General features: G+C 56.6%; 1 protein-coding gene across 2 annotated transcripts; it reads right to left on the bottom strand.

Moving 5' to 3' along the window:
* Positions 1-796: 796 nt before the first annotated feature.
* SLX9 (SLX9 ribosome biogenesis factor) lies at positions 797-23836 on the bottom strand. 2 transcript variants are annotated; one of them, XM_043474586.1, is made up of 6 exons: positions 23598-23836; positions 20225-20333; positions 13478-13546; positions 6233-6383; positions 2210-2278; positions 797-1113 (listed from the first exon to the last, which is right to left on the bottom strand). In XM_043474586.1, the coding sequence occupies exons 1-6, from the start codon at positions 23733-23735 to the stop codon at positions 990-992; spliced, it is 660 nt and encodes a 219-aa protein (XP_043330521.1). In that variant the 5' UTR covers positions 23736-23836; the 3' UTR covers positions 797-989. The 2 variants fall into 2 exon arrangements, with proteins under 2 accessions (XP_043330521.1, XP_043330522.1); XM_043474587.1 differs by having other exon boundaries at positions 2210-2275.

The following is a 23836-nucleotide window of genomic DNA, read 5'->3' as shown; positions in this document are numbered from 1 at the left end:
CTCCCTCTCCAAGGCCTGGGGGCTTGCGGGACTCTGCCCCTGCCTCCGTCCACTGCTGGGGGCTGCGGAACGCCCAGCTGGGGAGCCCCATCCATGACCAGAACCCCTCAAAGGCCCTGTAGGGCAGACACCTCAGCTAAGGCCCGCCAGCCCTTCAGAGCCCGAAAGCAACTGAATTTAAAATGCACATGAAAACCACCTAATTGTTTGTCACTTAATTTGATTACCAAATTAATCCAAGTGCAGTCTATGAAGATTAAAAACACAGGTAACCGAGCACCTAAGTCCCTCCGGGTCAGAGATGGCAGCCAGCAGGCTCCCAAGAGTGGGGCGGGAGAGGGGGTCTCTCCCACCTGCCCTCCTCCCCCACCCCACCCCCAACTGTCTGGGCGGCAGGGCACTCGGCTCAGGGGAGGGGGGACATCCCCAGATGTTTGCGGCTTCTCAGCCACTTTCCCGGCAAGTCTGCCGCAGTGGATGGCCCGCCGCAGAGGACGGCAGGGTCGGGCTCGCCCCACACCTCCCTGTCCCCCACAGGTGAGCTCAAGGAGAAGGTCCTGGTGTCGGGCAGAGGTCAGAGGCCCTGATAGAGGGTACTGCGAGAAGGTGGCCGAGCCGCATCCAGCCACAGTCAGCCTGGAGCCCCTGGAGGACAAGCCAGTAGGCTGGTCTAACATGATACACGTGTGCGAGTCACTGCCCACGGACCCAGAACACAGAGAAAAGCAAGGAGGAGGCCGGCCGCGTGGCCACACCACCTCCTGTGGAGCGGGCAGAGTTCCATGGACACCTTGGCTTTTCCAGCACTGTTTTTATTGCAAAAATAAATGTGTCGTCATAATACTCCCGTGTCAACTGCCTGTCTCCCGTCTGTGACAAGCACAGTAGCCGTGTCGCGGAGGAAGCAGCTGGCATCCCCGGGGACAAGGGCCAAGTCAGCCCTGGGCACCTCCTCGTGGGTGTCCTCAACTCTCACACGCCCCGCGGGCTCAGGGCTGCCCACCGCCCTCCAGCTGCATCTGTTCGGCCAACTGCCGCCCGATGGCCAGCAGAGGGCTGGCTCTATAGGCCGGACTGGCCAGCAGCTCCTGAAACCGCGTCCGTTCCTCCTCGCTGCAAGAAAGGAGAGCGGAGGTCAGTGGGCAGGGTGGGTGCGGAGCAGCCAGCGACCGCAGGGCCAACCTCGGCACAGCCACCCCGCAGGGAGGGACCAGCACAGTGCTGGTCCAGAGCTAGACGGGGTGGGGTGTGAGGCAGGCTGTGGGGCTGAGACTCTGCCTGGTGGGTCTGGGTGTGGGACCAACAGGGGTCTGAGGCCTTGGGCAGGGGGCACTTCAGGTAGGAAGGGAGGGGCTGCCCTGGGGCCTGTTTGTGGTCACACAGGCCCCTCCACCACCACGACTATGACAAGGAGCTGCTGTCTAAGGCGGCAGCAGGCGCCCTGCACACACAAAACCTCACATGGCAGCACCTCGCCAGCTTGGTCCTGCAGGAGCAGGGGCTCCAGGCCCCGTGGTGATGGGGGTCTGCAGTGGGCCCACCCTTTCCGCAGAAGGCCCTGGGCCCTCAAGTCCACGGGGGGGCTGCCTCTCTGTGCCCATCCCTAAGTTCAGATGGCCACGTCACCTCCCCAAGGTGCCAGGGCCAGCTCACACCTCGGCCGTGCAGCCCAGCACAGCCATGGGTGACCCGGGCAGGTGCCTCTGGGGACAACATCTCTGCCACTGAGTCTGAGGTGACTTGGTCTGGAACCTTAGGGCGGCAGGCCCGTCACGGCACTGTGGTGGGGACGGCCCTGGCCTTGGGCTGGCGAGGCAGGGTGGAGAGCCCAGCTTATACCCTCCACAGGTGCATGACCAAAGACAAGGCCAAACCACACCATGCCCCAGCTTTCTGTGCTGCTAACGGAGAGACTTTAGATCCCAATGGATGGCTGACTGACTGGCCAGGTGTCCACACTCCCAAGATGCCTGGGACCTGGGTCCCAAGGGCAGTCCCCCAAGACCCAGCAGCTGCCCTCAGCACTCCAGGGGAAGGGGCTTCCTGGTCCCTGGAGACAGGTCGTCCACACCCCCCCAGGCTGAGCCCCAGCACACCAAGGCTCGGGTGGGGGAAGCCCTGGATGGATCATGTGGAGGCAGGTAAGACACCGGGCATCCTGTGTGTGTGTGTGGTGGGAGGGTGCGGTGAGGAGGGGTGCGGTACTCACAGGAGCTGGAGCCTCTGCACGGCGCTCATCCGGCTCAGCTCGGCGGGCCGGGGCCTGCTGGCTACCCTGCTGGGGACACAGAGAAAGGGGTCAGCATGGCCCACATTCGAGTCTCAACTGGAGGCCACAGTCCACATAGGGCTCTCCGCTGGCCTGGAAGGCTACAGGTGCCCCATGGCAGAAGGGACCTGGCAGAGCAGTAACCCAGAAAACCTGTGAGTCCTGAAACAACACCTAACTCTGGCCTCCAGACCAGGAGCCCTCATTTCTTATTCATGTTCCCTCTTTTCCCTGGTCTCAGCTGCTCTGGGGGTACTCCATCCCGACTCCCTCCTGCTCCAGACCCCTAGGACAGCCCCCTTCCGGCCCAGTGTCAGCCCCAAGATACTGTGGCCCTGTTCCTTTCACCACTGACCCCTCTCTGTGTCCACCCAGGAGCAGGTTCCCTGTCCACCACTGAGCTCCCTGGAGGCCCCACCCTTGCCAATCCAGTGGGCCTGGGTCTCCCTTCCCCCAGCCGCACCCCCCACCCAGGAGGTGGCGCCTCCGTGCTGGGAGGTCTGGAGGCCTGGGGACCTCACGCCCTGAATCTTCATCCCCGTCCAGTTCAGGTAAGAAGGCCTCCCACAGCCTCTTCCTGCTCTGACAGTCAAGGGCCCCAAGGTGCAAGCATACCCCTGGGAGTCCCCTCAGGGCCCAGGGACAGCCTAGCGTGACAAGGAGAGGCAGGACCCTCACCCGAGCCTCAGGACAAGTCCAGGGCCTAGAAGGCCGCTCACGGGAATGGCACGGCCCTCCCTGATGGGGTTTTCCACTGTGGACAAAGGCAGGCAGGGTGGATTCCCAGAGGCCGCGGGGGCACAGGGAACTGACCTACCCCGTGCTCACCCCAGCGGCCTAGGGTGGGGACATTCACACCAGACACCAGCCCAGGTCCTGCCCCTCCCTGCCCCCGGCTCACCCAGCACCCGGATCTAGTTCTGGCTGCAAGACCAAGCGCACTGAGAATGGACAGAGTGGATAGAGACCTTCCTGCCAAAATTGATGCAGCTGCCCACTCCCAAGAACCACGGAGCTGGAGGAAGACCCTGGCCCTGCCAGCACTGGGGGCTGCGGCTCTGGGTGCCAAATGCCCTGGGTGACCCCTGGGGAAGTTGCTCCAGCAAAAGTCTGTTTTCCCGACTGCAAGACAGGCCAGTGCTGTCCTGACAGGCTCCCTTCGGCTGGTACCCAGTCCCTGGGGATGCGAGTGAGCCCAGGTGGCTCCCAGCTTCAGGGCTCTTATGCTACCCCGTCCCTCCCCCTCTGATGTGAACAAGCCTTTGTAGCACCCACCCCAAGGGGACTGGGGCCCAAAACCAAACGGGACTCTCATCTCAATCCACAGCACAGGTGGGTGATCCCCTGAGGCCCCAGGGTCCAGAAAGCCCAGCTGGTGACAGGCACCGGCTCCCAGGGTCAGGTGCCCCCTTGTCAGGCCCCCCGCTCTCATCCTCTACAACCTTTGGACCGTGCGGGAACCACTTTCTCCAGACTCGACCCTTTTCCCTGGTGAGCACAGCCCACTGGCAGAGCACCACCTGCTCTGGTCTTGGGCCCCTCAGGCTCTCCAGGGGCCTGGGGGCCAAGCCAGTGCTGGGCAGCGCCACCTGTCGGGGGAACACCCAACAGCCCACTGGGCCTGCTCAGAACCTCGGGCTCTCCCCACACCACCCAGATTTGGGACGAACCTGGGGCAGCCCAGGGCCTCCGCTGGGGTATCCCAGCAGGTGACCGGGCCCAGGCAAGGTACTTGGAGTCTGGGTTCCCAGGTGCAAAGCTGCCCCACAACACATCCTGCCCAACTCTGATGCCGGGGGGAGGGTGGGCACACCCGAAGTCACTGCCAGCTGCACCATTCCTGTACCAGGCTCCGGAAGCCCTGCCCCCAGGAAGCAGGAAGAGGCCAAACAGCTGGCTCAGCAGACCCCCGGGGCAGACCCCCACCCTGCCAGCGGGAGGAGGGCAGACTGGAGTGCAGAGACCAAAGCCTGCTGCCTGGTGGCCCATCCCCCGGGGCCGAGTGCGGCGGGGTCCCTGCCGTCCTGGGCAAGACTGCGGTGGCGGCGACTCTCCTGGGCCCTCCCCACATGCCTCCTCCCTCGGCTCACTCTAACCTCCATCCTTCAGCCATAATAAACTGTGGCTGTGAGTGTAACGGTCTCCTGTGGGAATCGCAAAGCCTAAGAGTGGTCCTGGGGACCCCAGCCTGCTGAGAGGGGCCAGGACTCCCCAGTCGTGGTCAGACATCAGCACCCAGGTCATGGTCTCTTACACCATTTCCTGCGGAAGGGACTGGACTCCCTGGAGGAACACTGACTCTCAGACAGGAGCAGGAAATGCCTGCATAAGCCTGGAGCATCTTGTGCCCGAGGAAGGGAAGTACTCAGAAACAAAACACAACAGCCCCCGCAGATGGGAGTGTCGGGGGGAACAGCGGAGCCAGCTGAGGAGCTCCCGAGGGCCAGCACCAGAGCCAGTTCAGCAACAGAACAGAGTTGTACTGGATCACGGCCCGAAGCATAAAATAAATAAATACCCACGGGGCCATCCTGACATGAACAAGTGACAGAGATGGAAACCAGGAGGCTCCACGTGGCTCTGCAGCGGCCCCGTCCTCAGGGCAGGGGAGCACCCCCTCCTCGGGTGGTGGGTGGGCTCAGCGACCTCCTTCCAGAGGACGGGGGGAGGTGGGGGCAGCACAGTGGAGAGATCTGATGGACACACCTGCACCGGGGACCACGGTCAGCGTCCACCATGTAGGTCACATGATGGCACTCACCCTGGACGGGGACGTGCTGAGGGCCCTCTGCTCTGCAGTCTTCACTGAGGGGCGTCCTGAACAACGCCTGGCTCCTCCTCCAAACCGCCACGGTCGTTAAAGACAAGGTCTGAGAGACTGTCCCAGCCCAGAGGCGCTGAGGGGACATGATGGCTGCATGTCACGTGGGGGCCTGGCCGGAGCCCTGGGGCAGCAGGTCACCAGGGGAAACTGAGGAGTCTGAACAGACTGAGCTTTTAGCTGACTTATTTATGAATGAAGCTGGTTCCTGACTGTGACAAATGCACGGGCTGATGTCAGACGTGAGGAGAGCCGTGTGACTCTCGGCATCACCACCAACTTCTCTATCATCAAACTCTGCTCTAGAATAACATTTACCTCGGCAGACAGCTCCTGGTGCCAAGAGGCAGCTGGGGGCGGGGGTGACAGTGGCCGGGAGAGCACCCCCCCTACCTCCACCCCCGGCAGCCTCCAGGTCCTCCTCAGGCTGCAGGCAGTGTTTGTGTGGCTCTCGCCCCTCCGGGAGCAAGCACATTTTTTGGATGAGAAAACTGCAAGCAGTGTGAGGACGCTTGACCGGGTCACATTTTTGTTCAAGAACCAGGAATGGAATGTGCATCTCAGGCTCCAGCTCCATCGCCAAACCTCAGCTCCGATGGCCACTCCTCGTCTGGACCCCACACTCTGGGCACACCCATCCTGGACTGGCTAGAACTGACCACCTAACTCTGCCGCCAAGGGGCCCTGAGCCTGTCGCCCGCCACCCCAATCCTCCCTCCTCAGAGGGGTATTCGGCAGGAAAAAGAATTATTTCAAAAAGACAAAATCAAAGACAATGCAGGAAATGGTGAAGGTCCAGGACCCACGACAGGACAGGAAGGACTCCATCTCCCCACCCGTCCTGAAGCCAGGCATGCTCACACCTGGCTGGTGCAGAGCAGGACACTCTTCCGCAGCACCGGGCCCCAGGGGAGCAGGACGAACCCCAGGAGCACGGCCCAGCCTGGGGCAGGGGCGTGGCTGTGGGAGACCAACAGTGCCGTCCACGTGCCAGCAGGCACCCACTCCTGAGAAGGCCCAGGGCCCCTGCCTCATGGCTGGGCCTGAGACAAGCATGTCCCAAGTCAAGACAGGCCCCTGCAGGGTCGGTGCCCGGCCCGGCCACCCTGCTGCTCAGCCTCTCCTGCGGACACAACACTCACCGTCGGGTGGGGGGCCGCCGGCTGCCGGCCTCCAGCTCCAGCAGCTCAGGGAGGGCGTCCCTCAGGGGCTGCAGGTCTCCCACCACCACCGTAGCCCTCCGCCTCCGCTCTGCCTTGAGTTTCTGCTCCGCCAGCTTTATGGCTTCAATCTCTGAGGAAGGTGGACACAGGGTCAGTGAGAGAGGGCCCAGAAGTGCTCGGCCATGGACTTCAGCAGCAGGGGGTCCCAGCTCCCAGCCTGCAGAGCCAGAGCTTGGCCGGGAACCCAGGGTGGGAGGGGGTAGAGGGGTGCAGCCCAAGGGATTTGCTCCCCTTAATCCTGGAGACAGCCGTGGAATCACAAGCCTGGGGAGACGGGCTGCAGGCAGATGAGCTGCCCTTGAGGAGCCCAGGGCCCTGAGGCCTGGAGGAGGGGGTGAGCGGAGGGGTGGGCAGACAGAGGGGCCTGCAGAGTCAGAAGAGCTGGTCCCCTCCCCTCTGCCCCCCAGTCGGCTTCTTGGGGATGCACCCAGAAAAGAGAAGTGGTCCCCATGGGAGGCAGTGACAGAGTGAAGGGTCCCCAACACTGGCCAGGTGGAAAGCAGGAGGGGGGGTTCAAGGGGGCTCCTGCACGATGTGGGGGCTGTCAGGAGGGGCAGGGGCACTGGCCAGAGAGACAGGGTGACAGGGCCCAGGTTCGGGCTGCCAGGTGGAGGGCAGGGCCATGGGTGAGCCGCTGGGGTAAGGCCACCGCTGGCCGGCAAGGCTGTGGCCACCACACAGAGAAGGGCCTCGAGATCTGAATTCCATTTTAAAAGTGGTGTGTACTCTGAAACTGTTAATAAAACACGCTCTCAAGTGCGCTGTCTCCACAGTGTGGTGTGTGGACCTGCCAGCTCACTAGTCTGTGTGCAGACCTTGCTCCAGGAGACTGCCTGAATCTGTGATAAGTGATTTGTTAATTGTTCTGTATTAGATTCCTTAAAAAAAAAAAAAAAAAGCTCTGCTTCTAAAAAGCTGGGAAATGAGGCTGTGATGGATCTGGGACGGCTGGACCAGAGCAGAGACGCTCCCCGCCTCCCTACTGTGCGAGTTTTACTGGGCTATAAATAACCAGCTGCAGACTCTGAATCTCCTCTAAAAAAAGTGGAAGCACCTTCCTGATGAGCAGTCGGTGGACTCAGTGCAGCCGAGGGGCCAGGAGAAGCCAGCAGAGAGGCGACAGCCAGCAGCCCAGGTGGGCCCAACAGGGGACCTCTCCCTTCCAAGGGGATGTGGGTCTGTGGCCACCCAGCTGCCCATCAGGGCAGGTGCGAGAGGTGATGGAGGTGGGCATGGTGCCCGGGGGAGCGGTGATGACACCAGACACAGGGCAGGCCAGGAGAATGGGAGCTGGACACACTCAGGACAGCCCACCCCGAGTGCAGGAGGTGTGTGTGAAATGTGAGGGGTGCGTGCTGATGCTCACAGGCATCTCCAGAAGAGAATAATTTCCAGAAACTGACTACTTGGGAAGCCTGGCAGGAGCAGCTCCTCCCAGCTCACAGTCACCCCCAAAGGCCCAGAGAAGCCCAGCAAGGGCGAGCCAGACAAGCCCAGCAGGACACACCTGCCCCAGCCACAAGGAGGCTGCCAGAGTCCAGGGGCCTGCACCTCACTCCATAGAGCTGGGCTCTGGGACAAAGACCACCCTCCTCCGGGTCCTTGGGCCCTGACCCAGGCCACCCCTCGGTGTTGGGACACCAGGATTTAAAGGCAACGATCCAGGGCTCTCCATGCTGCCAGGGCAATTTACTCAGCTCATCAAACTGGGGCCTCTTTCCTGGGAGCCCAGCACCCAGGCGGAGTGGGGGGTCGGGGGGTCAGGCAGGGAAAGGGACAGGTAGGTAGCTCCCTTCCTGGCTGGCAGGCCCAGCACCAAAGCTGGAGGGGACCAAAGACAGCAGGACAGGCCTGGCTCCTAGCAGGACACAGGACACCTGTCTGCCTACAGAGGAGCCGGCAAATCAGCATTTTAGGTTAGTAACATTGGGGTCCACCCAGGACACATCTGAGGTGCGCAAGGACGGCACAACACAAGCACACGTGCCGGCGGGCCACTGCAGTGGCTGCTTCAAAGGGAAAGGCCAGGGTTACCACAAGTGCCCACAGAAGCTGACAGAATTCACTGTCCGCTCAGGATAAAGATCACAGTGAAACCAAGAACAGGAGGAACTTCCCCAATCAGAGACCATCTACCAGAAACCGCATCTCACATACATGAGACAGTCTCTGGTAAAGCAGGCCACAGAAGGAACGGTGCAGACCCACGCTGACCCTGCCGAGCCCAGGTGAGGGAGACTCCAAGTCCGGGGAGGGCGACGTGAGCATGCAGCTCCTCCCCGCTGCCTCCAGCCTGCCGCCGTGCCAACGGGGCCTGCAGTCCACGCGGTGCCCAGAGGTCAGGCACAGCTCCCCGGAGGGCCCGTCCACCCTGGTGCCCCCTGCTTCCCTGCCCGCATCTGCTCACCCATAACAAACAGAGCTCGAGCGAGCACCACCGGCTTTATGCCCCAATGTGGTCTGCGGTTGCTGACCCTGAGCAAAGCAGGCTCACAGGACAGTGACCACGGGCCCCTGGCCCCCAGAGACTAGAAACAATCCTCACCCACTCCAGCCGCTGCAGTAGAAAGAGAAGACATAAAACAGAGACTGGAAAGCGAGGTAAAACTGTCTCTATCTTAAGTATTGTAGCATGATCGTTTATGAAAAACATTCTACCAAATCTATAGGATAATTACCAGAACACACAATTTTAACAAGATCAGAGGGTACAGAGTTAATAATAAATAATAAATGATAATATAATAATACATAGTAAAAACTGGAAAATGAAACTTTCGTGAATTCCATTTATAATAGCTTCAAAAACTATTAGCAATAAGCTAATAAAGAGCTGGCAATAAGCTTATCAAAAAAAAAAATCTAAGACTTCTACTCTGAAAATCACACAACGGGGATGACAGAAATTGAGAAAAATTTAAATGAAAGGAGATGTACAAACTAGGTTTCAAAGAAGCAGAGGAACCAGAGATCAAATTGCCAACATTCATTGGATTATGGAGAAACCAAGGGAGTTTCATAAAAAATCTACTTCTGCTTCACTGACTAAGCTAAAGCCTTTGACTGTGTGGATCACAGCAAACTATGGAAAATTCTTACGAGACTGGAATATCAGACCACCTCACCTGTCTCCTGGGAAACCTGTATATGGCTCAAGAATCAACAGTACAAGCAGACATGGAACAACTGACTGGTTCAAAATTGGGAAAGGAGTATGACAATGATGTATATTGTCACCTTGCTTATTTAACTTAAATGCAGAGTACACCACACGAAATGCTGGAAGAATCATAAGCTGGAGTGAAGATTTCCAGAAGAAATATCAACAACTCAGATTTGCATATGACACTAACCTAAGGGCAGAAGTGAAGAGGAGCTAAAAAGGCTCAAGAGGCCTTGATGAAGGTGAAAGAGGAGGGTGAAAAAGCTGGCTTAAAACTGAACATACAAAAAACTAAGATCATTGCATCCGGTCCCATCACTTCATGACAAACAGATGGGGGAAAAAAGAAAACAGTGGCAGATTTTACTTTGGGCTCCAAAATCACTGTGGATGGTGACTGCAGCCATGAAATTAAAAGACATTTACTCCTTGGAAGGAAAGCTATGACAAACCTAGACTGCATGTTAAAAAGCAAAGACATTACTTTGCCAACAAAGGTCCATCTAGTCAAAGCTATGGTTTTTCCAGTAGCCGTGTACGGATGGGAGAGTTGGTTGACAAAGAAAGCTAAATGTCGAAGAATTGATTCTTTTGAACTGTGGTGTTGGAGAAGACTCTTGAGAGTCCCTTGGACAGCAAGATCCAACCAGTCCATCCTAAAGGAGATCAGTCCTGAATATTCACTGGAAGGACTGACGCTGAAGCTGAAGCTCCAGTACTTTGGAAACCTGATGCGCAGAGCTGACTCACTGAAAAAGACCCTGATGCTGGAAAAGACTGAAGGCAAGCGAAGATGGGAATGACAGAGGATGAGATGTCTGAATGGCATCACCAACTTGATGGACATCAGTCAGAGCAAACTTTGGGAGACAGTGAAGGGCAGAGGAGCGTGGCATGCTGCAGTCCATGGGGTCAAAAACAGTCAGACATAACTTAGTGACTGAACAACAACAAAAGATTAAAGGAGAAATGACAGTGTTCATGGATGAAGACCCAGCATTGTTAAAATGGCACTTCTCCTGAACTCAGGTATGGCTTCAAAGCCATACATGATCTATAGGTCACTGCTACACCAGGTGGTGGTGGTGGCTTTTAAAAAGTTGACAAGCCTGTGATCAGAGTCACATGGAAATGCTAAGAACCTGGACCACCCAAAGAGGTCTTGAAACAGAGGGACAGACATAGGACTTCCCTTGTCCAACCCCAGGACCTGCTTCACAGCTGCAGCTTCAACAGCCTGGAACCGAGGAGGGTCAGTGAGTAGAACCATGGTGAGAAAAGTCAGCTTTCCAGACATCAGCATGACTGCACAAGGAGACAGTCTTAACGACAAACACTGATGAAACTGAAGGAAAGAAAACCCTGAACCAGTGCTTCACATCACAGACAAACGCTAAATCACGATGGATCAGAAATCTAAATATCAAAACTAAAACCATGAAGTTTTCAGAAGGGTAGATTTATCCTCCTGTCTTGGGACTGGGCAGTTTCCTTAAACAAGGTGCATGTACGCGTGCACACACATATGCATGCACGTGCACACACACTAAACATGCAAAGAAAAAAGACTAAATCAGTGTCCTCAAAATTAAACTTCGGTTCAGCAAAAAAAAAAAAAAAAACTGTTGAGAAAATAGGCAAGTTACAGTCTGGGAGAAAATTATTTGCAAAACACATCTGAGGAGACTGACCTCCAGGACAGAGGATTCCTTGATAATAAATATTATTGGAGCTTGATAATAAAGAGCCCTCAGGAGCCTCGGGAAACAAGCCCTGGGCGTCAGGACGCCCCAGTGGGCAGCAGCAGATGAAACGCCCATTCACCACAATGACAGGCACCTCGTGCTCAGCAGAACGGCCAGGACCGCAGGACAGGCGTGCTGGCACGGCTGCAGAGCAACCCCAACTACCTCATGCTGTTGGGGGCGTAAATGCACAACCACGGGAGAGAAACGTCTGGGAGCTGCTTATAAAACTAAACATACACCTGCCCTATGACCCAGCATTCCATTCCAAGTGTTTACCCAAGAGAAATGAAAACATATGTCCACAAAAAGACTTGTGAAGAATGTTCATCACATCCTATTCACAGCAGCTAAAAAGAGAAAAGACACCAGGTGTCCATCCACAGGAAAGTGGATACCAAACAGCGTGTCCACATAAGGAAACACTTCTCAGCAACACACAGGCCCAGACTATAGCTCCACCGGGCACAGACGAGCCTGACGCCAAGCTGAGCAGGAGAACCCAGACACACACAGGCTGCCCTTACCCAACGTCCAGAGCAGTGAAGCCTGAACTCGACCTGAAAAAGATCAGACAGTGGCTGCCTCTGGGGGTGGGGCCTGGGAAGGGCGATGGGGTTGGTCCACGTCCTGAGAGGACTCTGGCTGTGTGCAGACGCACACACTGGCCCCAAGTCACCACACAGCACACTGAAGGTCCAGGTCACCACATGTAAACGTCACCTCAAAATAAAAACTAAAAAGAACCATGAAAAAATACTGAACTCTAGCAGAGTTACTAGGGAGAAAGTGTGCTCAATCTGTAATGCACTTTGGAACATGCAGCTAAAACAAGGGTTGGTGGCTGGGCCAGACAGATGAGATGGACAGACAGACAGCTGCGATAAAGAAGTGAAGCACCCATGGTAAAGTCTGGATGGTGGGCACACGGGTGTCCACTGTAAAATTCTTCCTACTTTTCTGTACACAACTCTTCATAATAAAGCACTCAGTGGAAGAAACTCGGGAGCTGTAGCTAAAGCTATAGTCAGAGGCTAACATTTAGCCTTTCATTCAAAAATAAATGACTCACTAAAACAAACCTAGAGAAACCAAGAACAGGGTATTAAAACAACAGAAACTAACAGTTTAGAAAACGAAAGAGTAGATGACAACTAAAGACAGGCATTCTTGGAACAGATAAGACAAAATCAATCAGAAGAGAGAGAAGGGATACAAATAATGAATGATGTAGAGGTTAAATAAAGAGAAACCAGCAACTCTGCCAATAAAGGCTAAAATCTGATTAGATGGCTTTATGGGAAAATGAGTGAGTGACCAAGATTAGCTCAAGAAGTTAAAAAAAGACCAACCATCACAGAAGAAAACTTAAACGTCATCAGAGAACTGCAGCCCAGAACATTCAGGGGCCCAGTGGTCCTGGCCTATTAACTTTTCAAATCCATCTTACAAAGAATATTTTGCACAACCCCATGCTACAGACTGTGGAAAAGAAAATGCATGAATGGACATTTCCTTAAGACACATCCAGAAACTGAAGGGAAACTTAAAATTAACAATTATGGAAGAAACTGATACATTTCTCTAAAAATTTTTAATTTATTAGACATATAATTTCTTTAAAACCTTCAAGAAAAAAAATAATGCTGGTCATACTTTAACTGTGTGAGAACATAATAAAATATTTCAAAGTAGTTTTAAAAGTCAGCAAAATCAGACTAAAAAGATAACTGTAAGAAAAAAACCTACAGAACAATGTTCACAAGAAAACCTTCAGAAAAACACCAGCAAATATTCAGCATCATGACAAATAAGTACACTTTCCAAAATTACTAAGAAACCCACCCTGATAGGCAGGCGAAGGCGCCCCAACAGGAGGGCGAAGGCCAGGTCCCCGACCCCACCAGTGGGAGAGCAGCAGCTTCTGCCAGGGACCCCGAGGGCCGCACGCCCAGGGGAGGGCCTGGAGGGCCGCACGCAGGCCGGGAAAGGGGTGTGAGAAATTCCGTGTCATAAATCACCTGACCCTCAGGCACTCCCTCTGCGACGTTCTACCCACGAGAGGCGGTGACGCTCCTGGTGGCGAGTGAGGGAAGGCCGTGCAGACGCTCGCACGGGTGACAGGGCCACCCCACCGCCACGGGGCCATCTGCCTGTCATGGCGCAGGCCGCCTCCTCCAGGGCCCGACCACCCAGAGGCTGGGTTCTGAGCCAGCCCAGGACAAGGGGCCACGGGGGCGGGACGGGGAAGCTTACTCTGGAGCCACTGCTCGCGCCTCAGCTTCAGCTTCTCCTTCTTGGGCAGAACAGTCCTGGCCTCAGCACCTGCCAAGAGAGCACGCGTGAGAGGACAAGAGCAGGAGCCCAGGCTGCGCCTCTGTTCAGGGCGCCCGCCCTGCGCCTGGCCGCGGCTGCGGGACACCCAGGGCCAGGGGCCGCAGGCCGCCCCGCGCACGGGGCCTCCACTGGTCTCCCGAGACAACGCGCACACCAGGCGGGGTGCACTCTCCAAGACCCAGTGGCCGCAGACTTCCGGCATCTAAGTAGAAGCTGAGAGGAGACGTGCTTGTCAGGGTGGCCTACTGCTCAGCCAGTTCAGGGAAGCCCGGACACCCACGGGGCTCCCACCCCTTTTCCAAGTCAGAGCCCACACCCACAGCCTCATGTCTAACCTCTGCCCGTGCCCCAAGCTGACCCACTTTCCTCCCCACTCGCCCTGGCCCCTCATCACCAGCAGGGAAGGCCGTCAGTCACCCGGGGCCGGTCAGCGGACTGCAGGTGCACGGGCAGGGAGACAGGAGAGGGGCTGCACGGTGGGGCCGAGGTGAGGACGGCCTGTCTGGGACAGGAGCTGAGTAAGGGGGGCGGTGGCAGGAGGCAGAGGGCGGCCTCACGTGGGGACCTCAGACAACAAGACTCATGCCGGACACCCGTCCCCAAAGGTCCAGGAAGCCACCTTTTCTGCCCCAGTCCTGTAAAGATTTTGAAATCGTCTCAAAGAGAAAGAGTCTACAACACGTGGAGACTGATGGAATGCTAAGTCTGCAGCCTGTGATCAAGGGGCAAGTTGGCGGTGGGTCAAGATCACCCAGTACCACCCAGGACCCCCGCCCAGTACCCAGGACCCCTCTTCGGCAGCCAGGACCCCCCACTCACACTCAGGAAACAGGTCCCAGCATGCCAACCCTGTGAGGTCCAGGCGTTGGGGAAGCCAGGGTGACCAATGCACACCTCCACATCAGCTGCTGTGAAACATGCGCTGCAGAACCGTGAGCATCTTAGTGATGCTTCAGGTGAGTGTCACTTGAGGTGAAAACACTGGGACAGAAGGAACGGCCGATAAAGCCCAGCCCCCTCCCCGGGGAAGCACTGCTCCTTAGAGAGCCCTGAGCCCAGTGTCTTGAACCCCACCTCAGGGCTGATCCGAAGGCACTGCCCGAAGGAGGCCCTCCCACCAGGAGGAGGAGGGCAGGGACCTGCTGCCAGGCTGGACACTTCCTGCCGACGTCTCCCCTCTGACCACCCTCGTCCTGCGCTGTGTGCAGCAGGCCAGCGACCACCCGCTTTCCTGCACCGTGATTCCGACCCGCCCTGGAGGCCCCTTGGCACCCCGGGCCTGTCCAGACGCATCCTCACACAACCACGCCACAGCCAAATGTTCCTGCCCTTGGCACCAGCCAAGAGCCCAGCCAGAGCCAGGAAGAGGCCCTGGGAAATATCCGTGCTTTTCCTCCTCCCACTGGCCTGAGGGCCCAGCCCCTCCCTTGATGCCATGCAGGCAGGGTCCTCTGGGCTGGACCCTGACTGCCCTTCCCAGCTTCCCTCTGTCAGGCAGAACGGGCCTGACCAGGCGACAGCAAGATGAGCCCAGCGGTGGCCTTCCCTGCCTCCAGCTGCCAGCAGGCCCAGTGCAGTGGCCTGTGCCCTCCAACTCGCAGGTCGAGCACCCAGAACACAGGCCTTGCCAGTCAGGGTCAGGTGCCCCCGGAGGCGGGGGGCTCCTCCCCTCAGGGCCTCCCCATCGCAAGGAGGCAAGTGCCTGAGCAAGACCGGGAGGCGTGCAGAGCTTGCAGCCACAGACGCCACAGCACCTCCAACAGCAGGCGACCAGCGCCACAGCCAAGACCAGGACGGTGTGGTATCCTCCAGCCCACAGACCCACACACGCCGCTGCCCACCGAAGACCTCCAGGCCTCCCCTCCACGTCCTCTGGAGGCCAGGGGGACCGAGGGGAGAGCCAACCACCGCCCCCTCCCACCCAAAGAGGACCCCGCCCAGGGCCGGCTGCAATGGATGGCAGCTTCCTCCCATCCTGGACGCCTCCTGTTCCTGTTGCAGGGGGAAAGGAGTGAGGAGAACTGGATTCTGTCACAACCCTGGCCTCACAGCTGCAGGAAAGGCAGGGAGGTCTGACAGGGAGCTTCATCACAAGCCCCTTTGGGAGGTGCTCGGATCCTCCAAAGCCTGAGGTCAGCCTGCCCAAGCCTCTTCTCCTCCCCCAGGCAGGACAGGCCTGAGGACCAGATGCAGCGCTGCTGCCCTCTGCTGAGCACCAGCCTGGGAGTTTCAGAGGAGACCCTGGTGGCCGGTCAGCAGTGGGAGCTCACCTACAGAGAGGGAATGTCAGGGGCAGAGCTCTCTGCCTGGAGCCCCGGAGAGACAAGACAGGCGCCCCCAAAACCCGGTCCCTCCACCGCGACCTCCAGGCCAGCAGGTCCACTCACCACCGTCACATCCCCAACCTCCTCTGCCCAGAGCCCCTGCAGACACACTGCATAGCCACCTCCTCTCTGGCCCTTCTGCTCTTGCGTCCCTGACCAGGCCTGTCCTCCACCCGCTCACGCCTCTGCTTGAGTCCAGAGGTGGGGACTGCCCAGTCCAGGGTACAGAGGACTGGGGATGCCCAGGCACTTAGCGGAGCACAGAACTTGTCACTTGCATGGTCGCAGTGCAAGGGAATATAGAACTAGAACAGAACTGGCGGGCGGCACCCCATGCGGAGAGGACGCGGGAGCCAGAAGGGCCCCAGACCTCTACTGGCCCTCCAGTTCCCAGTCCCCACCCAGAGCTGAGTCCTGCTGGTGGTGGGCGGGGGCGGTCTGCAAGGTGGGGAGGCCCATCACCTGAGCCTAGTGCTTCCCCTAGGAGGCTGAGCCCCTGGCTAAATCAGAAGGAAAAGTGGGGGCAGTCCTAGGCTGGCAGGGCTCCCAAAAGCTCCCTGTGGAAGGTGAGGGAGATGCCACCAGCAAGGCCCACCAGACCCCCTACCCTGGGGCCCACCAGTCCCACGGCGTCCAGGCTGCAGGGGAGGGTGCATGCACATGTGCGAGGGGAGGGGGCACAGCACACCCAGGGAGGGGGGCACCACCAGGCTCTGGGACCATGTGACCACAGGGCAGCATCACACTTGACCACGGGGGCCAGGGAGGCGGGCAGTGGAGCGGCCTGCACCCCGGCCCAGGGCGAGGACACACTCATCCAGATAGACAGGTACCTGCCCGCGACCCTGCCCGGGGAGAGGACGCTCTCGTCCAGGCCGACAGGTACCCTGCCCACGCCCCGGTCCGGGGCAAGGACACGCTCATCCAGGCCGACAGGTACCCTGCCCGCATGGCCCAGCAGGTCATGAGCAGAGCTGAGTCACTGGACACCACATTCCCCACGACCTGTGTCTGCCCTGGCCACTGGCCCAGCTCAAACCTGGGGGGTCTGCCAGGCCCAGCACCCAAGGGAGCCAGGGCACGGGCCAATGTGGAGGCAAGTCTGCTGCTGCAGAGGGAGGCATGGTGACAGACACCTGCCACTGGGAACCGGGCGCCTCGGCCAGCAGAGAGGAGGCCCACTCAATGGGACATGTGGCCGGTCAGGCCCACAGCTTCACCATCCTAAGGCCAGGCCCAGGCACCATTCCCAATATTCCACAGTTACAGACTCATCTGAACCCCAACATAGCAATAAAGGCCTGCTATCACCCCAACCCCCCGCGGGAGGCTCCTGAGCACGCAGCCTCAGGCCGCCCACCCACCTTCTCCACTCGCAGCACTGGGGCTCTCGGGGCTCTGCCAGCCGCAAGGCCACAGGCACACAGCCCGCTGCTCTAAGCTCCGAGCGCTGGGCCCTCTCCTCCTGTCATTCTCCTTTAGCTTTCTGTACATTATGTTATTTTTTTTTAATTTAAAAAAAGGCTTCTGACTGGGAGAGACTGCTTTCCAAGAGCCGGCCAGTCCCTGTCTTCTGCCTCCTGGCCCTGTGTGCCAGGCCCTGGGACCATAAGAGACATTCTCCTCAGGGGCTCCTCCTCCTCCCTGACCATCCCATAGAAGAAAACACCTGCCTTTTTTCTCTCCCTGCCCCTCACGCACCCCTGTGGTTTTCAGGCCATGCCACCCAGATTTCAGTGTCCCCTCCACTTCGAAGTGACACCGCACTCTTTCTGATCAACCATGCTCCCTGGGCAGCCCACGCTGTCTGTGCAGCCTTTTCAACGAGCCCTCAGACTCAGTGTGAAGGCTCAGGGTAACTGAGCTGGCTCTGAGCTCGGCCCCGTCTCCCCACCCCCGGGTACCGCAGCCTTGTCTGCGCAGAAGACGATGCGCGTGCATCAGTCCCTCACCAACGTGAGGCTGAAGGAGCCCGGACAAGTCCCGAGCAGGCCCACAGCTCACCTGATGGATGCAGTTAACAAACGCTCAAGATTCAGCAGCCAACAACGCACAGTCCCGTGTCCCCTCCACTCCCTGCACACGTCAGGGACGCCAGGGGCAGCACGGCTGCTCTGCTCTCTTCTGGGTCCCCTGAGCCCCACACGGAGGTCCCACGACAGGGGGTCAGAGGCAGGCGCTGGGTTGCGGGCTGTTCCCTGCGGGACCCACCCTCTCAGGTAAGTGGGGATCCGTGCGTGCTGTGCCTCTGTGGACATGGCTCACGGCGAGGGGACATCTGTCACCTGCCGCAGGAATGCAAGCCTCCCACTCAGCAGCCCCTCCCCCGAGCCCCGGACAGAGGTGAGATGTCCGAGTGCCACGCTGAGCACCAAGTGCCCAGCACTTGCCAACGGACAGTGAGAGAGAGAGAGTCAGAGGCACGCAGGAGGGCAGGGATGGCAGCACACATCAGCTCCCTGGAGGACTAGCTCCCTCGGCAATTCAGAAACCCTGGAAGAGTTTTTGCCCAAAATGATAAACAGCTGCCCTCCACAACACATAAAAATTCGTCAGGATTAAGAAAAGCGATCAAAACTGCCCAGTATACAAACCACAGGAGAACCAGTTAACACAAAAAACTGCTACATCGTGTGGGTCACCAAATGGGCCTGAGTGGCCGCGACTCCAGACCCTTCCTGCCCTCCCGATGGCAAGTCCCCATGGTACCCCCCGATCCCCACCCCTGAGCGTGGGAAAGTAGTCAGGCAGGAGGCAGCCAGAGCTCTGCAGGATCCAGCCCAAGCAGCAGCAGGGTCTGAGGGCGAGAAGATGTCACTGAAAACACACCGCTCTGGGCGTCTGGATTACTTCGGGCTGGAGCCAACAGAGCCGGCAGGTTGCGACTCCCCTCATCTGACCCAAGCTGGGAGCTTCTGAGACGAGGACTGCCTGGGCCCCCTCCTCTGGGGAAGTTTAACGCCAGAATCAGGACCACAGGGAGCTACACACACAAACCTTCCTCCACGTGTTCACTGCCCACAGCATTGCTGCTCCTCACTGAGACACTCCAGAGGCCCAGGTTCTCACCACGCCTCTGAGCTCCTGTCACGGAGGCTTCTCCCACGGGATGTGACCTGCACACGGCAGTGACCTGTTTTTCTCTTGTTAATCTGTTTTCTCTTAGTCTAACCTGCAGGGTCCTAGCCAGGAATCTAGGAGGACAGAGACTAGAAGGCTTCCCTCCCTACAGTCTCAATGTACAAAGAATAGCAAGAAGATTCGGATAAACTCTCTGGTGAAATTTAAAAAAAATCCAAACCAAGCCGCAAACAACACAATCTCATGGGAAACATTCGACATAGGCATACCTGTGAAATAACTACAACTTACAACTCCAGCAGCAGTTCAGACTGTACATGGAAATTCAGAAAAATTATGCTGAACACCGGAAGCCCTGCCCTGGAGGCCAGAGTGCTTCAACAGGACTGAAGACGCTTCCGCTCTCAATCGCTCAGCCGTAAACACACAGCTAGCATAGGCGGCATGAAGGCTTCACCTGCCAAGGGCGGATGAGGTGTGGCTGCCCAGGGCAGGAGAGCTGCCCCCTGCTCCAGCACCAGCCCAGACAGGACACCGGGATGACAGTGTCACAAAGCCCGAAATGGGGGGCGTGCAGTCGGAAAGATCTCTCCCCATGATACAAAAGTGAAGGAAAACGGGTTTGGGGGCCACAGTGCAACCTTGATTCTGACTCAGGCAGTCAGGAAGACAGGAGCTCCTTCTACTTTGTTCATCTGCAATAAGGTTATTACAACCGATGTGTTCAGGTGTGCTAACAGCCTTGTAGGCGTTTATGTCTTTAAGAGCCCCAAGAAATACAGACTAAAGGACTCCTGACGGAAATGCTGTTTGCCTCAAAACAGCCCAGTGCTATGTGTGCTAAAAGCAGGAGATGGGCACATGGAATGTTTTGTACCATCTGAAGGCAGGAGACGGGAACACAGAATATGTTATACCATCGGAAGGCCGGATAGGCACATGGAATGTTTAACCATTTCTATTCAGCACATCTTTAAAACTTTCCACTAATAAAAAAACACCTCTTGGGCCTCCCTGGTTGTCCAGTGGCTAAGACTCCATGCCCCCAATGCAGGGGGCATGGGTTCGATCCCTGGTCAGGGAACCAGATCCCACATGCCACAACTAACACTGGAGCAGCCAAATAAATAAATAAAAATACGTATAAAGTGCACAGGCCGACCTGAGCTGTGCTCTGGCCTGTGCCTATGAGCATGTGGAAGCTGGCTTGCACCGAAAGCTCCCCACCCCAAGGTCCACCCTGTTCACTCTCAGCTCTCACCTCTCCTGACAGAGGTGACGCTCCTTGTCTCCACATCCAGCTTCTGCACCAAGGCACTGGGTTCTATCGTGGTCCCAGCAAACACATTAGCGTTCACGCAAGCCAACTCCTGAAGAGGCAAGAGGGGAGACTTAAGGCTCGCTCTGCAGCTTCAGAGACCCCTCAGAGAGGGCCAGACCCTGGCTTCTCCAGAGCAGGAGTTGGAGAGGAACCTGAGGCCACCCCCCTCCCACCCCAGGCCTCTCAGGTCACATGCTCCTTGCAGCCTCAGCTCATCCCCCACCCCCCAACCCCCGCCTCTGGGCCTGGCTCCAGCCTCCGGACCACCTGAGACCAGACCCAGGCTCAGTAACAATTACAAATCACAACCTCAACATTCAGGAGCCCCCGTAAGGGGACCCAGGTTTCCTCCCAAACCTCCCACCATATTACTCTTCCTGTCATTCATGGCTGCTCCACCACCTCCACACTCCCCCAACAATCTCTGGGTCTCTGACCACATTCACCCCACACCGAGGTCTCACAACCCTCCAGGTCACTCTGCCCGGCACACCATGTTAACCCAGACCCCGCCTCCAAGGCCCGGCCTCCTCATTCAGGTCCAAGCTCAGGACAGGGGCCTTGGAAGGGGCATCAGTAACACAGCAGCTTAGGCACAACCTCTGAGCAGACACTGGCCAGGCACTAAGCTGCCCTGGCCTGGAGGCAGCTTCCAAGAAGCAGCATCATGGCAGGCTGCAGGCAGTGTGAGCTCAAGGCTGCATTGGCTCAGGAGTGACCAGCTGGACTTGCAAAGCCTCCAGTCCCTGAGGAAGGTGAGACTGAACTGTGAAGGCAGCCTCCCAGCCACAGAGGTGCATCCAGCGGTAAAGGGCAAAGGCTTCTATGGCCGTGGGGGCTGAAGCACAATCTGACAGTAAGAGGCTTGTGCTGACTCAGGCTGCCAGGCTACAAGATAAAAACAAGAAAACATAATGGGCAGACAGCAGGGTGCACACTGGTGCAGAATGGACTCAGTTACACAGGAGCTGAGTCAGGCCAGGGAACAACTGAAATGACCTGCAAACAACATCAGCCCAGTCAGTGCTAACATGCACTACCGAAGACAGCCAGCTTTCAAGAACAACAGGGCATGACACACGCAAAGAGACTGGAAACAAGACCTAGGCAACAGAAGCTGTGTCTGAGGGGCCCACATGTTGGACTTCTCAACGACCTCATCTCTGCCACAGAACTGAAAGAGGGCATGTCTAAAGAACTAGGAAAGTATGATGACAATGTCTCATCAGAGAATACCAACAAAGAGACAGAGCCATGACCAAACTGCTCAGACTGCCCTGAGCTTTTCAACCAAACCCTGACATTTCACAACACCCAAAGGACAAGCAACAAGGGAAAACAAGAGAAACTGATATTACAAAAATTAAAAACTCTGTGCTTCCAAGGGCAGTTTCAAGAAAATAAAATGACAACCCACTGAAGTGGGAAAAATATTTGCAAACCATATATATCTGATAAAGTTTAGTATCCAGAATATATAACTCTGACAACTCAGCAGAACGAGAAACAACACGACTTTTAAGTGAGCAAAGAACTTGAAAGGACATGTCTTCAAAGATAAACAGCTAACAAGCCCAGGAAAAAAAAGATTCAACATTATTCATTATCCCTTAGGGAAATGCAAATCGAAAGAGTGAAATACCACCTGATATCCAGCAGGATGGGTATAATCAAAAAGACAGACAACAACAATTGCTGGTGAGGATGTGGAGAAATTGGAGCCCTCACGTATTGCTGGTGGGAATGTGGGAATGTAAAATGGTGCCGCCATCGTGGAAAGTAAACTGGCAATTCCTCAAAAAGCTCAGCTTAGAATTCCGTACATCCTAGCAATTCCATTCCACGAATCCACAGGAAAATTAGTAGAGAGCAGTAGCATGACAGCCAAAAATTAGAAACAATCTATCCACCAACTTATGAATGGATAAACAAAATGCAGTGTGGTCTGGTTTATTCAGATAATGGAATATTTTTCAGCCATAAAAGGAATGAGAACAGAGAAATAAGTGCTACGAAAATAACGCTATAAGAACAAACCTCAAAAACATGCTCAGTGAAAAAACCCTGACACAAAAGGCCACATATCGTATTAATTCCATTTATATGAAATGCCCAGAAGAGGTAAATATATAGAGACAGAAAGCAGACTCGTGGTTGCCAGAATGACTGATAGTAAGTATGGGATTTCCTTGCGGTGACAAAAACGTTCAGAAATTGGTAGTGATGGTTGCACAAACCTGTGAATACTCTTTAAAAAATGCCCAATGAATTGTACACTTTAAATGGATGAATTTTATGACGTGAATTCTATCCCAATAAAGTTTTATGAAAGCCAGAGCACTGATGCCAGATCCTGGGATCACACATCAGGTCCTCCATCAGCAACTGAATGCCCTTGGTATTTCATTTTAAACTCTCAGTTTTTTCCCTGCAAAATGAGAGCTGGGACTGTTACAAAGATGCAAGGTGTCTGGCACATAGCAAATGCTTAACAAACATGGTTGTTCTCTTCAGCATTACTGACCCAAAGTCACGGTTCCCACAAACCAAGAGGATTTGTCCACTGTCCAGGTGCTGGCCCCTTGACTACAAACACCAGTAAATGCTTCCAGGCAGCTCCAGGGTCAGCACCTGGATAAACAAAACACGGCCTAACCACACAGTGGAAGGTGATTCCACCATAAAAAGGAATGAAGCATTGTTAAACATCATACAACCTGCGTGAGCGCTGAAAACACTGTGCTAAGTCCAAAAAAACAAACGCAAAGGCGGAAACCTACACGACCCCATCCATGTGAAATGTACAGAACATAGGCAAAGATGAGCGGCTGCTCAGGGCCGGGAGGGATGAGGGGACCGCCGAGGCCGGGGATGGGGGGTGGGGAGGAGGGGACAGCTCCAGGGTACAGCATGATCTCTTCAGTTTGCTCTTCTCTTTTTTCCTTAACGCTGGGAATCCCCTTTCCTTTCCTTGGAGCGCAGCTACGACGTAAAGGAGTATTTACCTTTTCCGCGCAGATTTCTACCAAGTCGGGGTGGAAGGTTTCTGGTTCTCCCTCGCAGAGCTCCAGACGCGGAGCAAGTCAACCTCTTGCTCCGAGCCTGTAGGTCCACGGAGGCCACACTTTGTGGACCGGGAAGGCTCACAGACCGTGCGGCAAAGCCCGCCGAGGGCAGTCGTGGGGCCGCGGGGACGCTTCGGGGTGGCAGGGGACCCTGGGGCCGCACAGTGTGGCGCCCGACTCTCCCGCTGACCCCTTCCTCCACCCGCTCCCCCTCCCCACCCCTACCGCCCGCAGTATTCCTAGCTTACCTTCCCCGCGATTCCACCAATCGAGGTCTGCAGAGGGGCTACCTCCCGGGCGGGGGGCTGGGGGGCGAGCGCTGCCTCCCCCGTGGGCCTCACGGCAACCTGGTGCACCCGGGCCCTCAGGCTCCTCACTTTCCCCATCTTCCCGGGGAAGACTCACAGCCGGCCGGAAGCCGCGGGGCTCAAGCGGCACACGCTGCCGGAAGCTGGTCCGGCACTCTGACTGCCCGACGGAAACAGGA

Source organism: Cervus canadensis, chromosome 7 (genome assembly GCF_019320065.1).
Source record: "Cervus canadensis isolate Bull #8, Minnesota chromosome 7, ASM1932006v1, whole genome shotgun sequence".
Lineage (NCBI taxonomy): Eukaryota > Metazoa > Chordata > Mammalia > Artiodactyla > Cervidae > Cervus > Cervus canadensis.
This window is presented reverse-complemented; position numbering and strand designations above follow the sequence as displayed.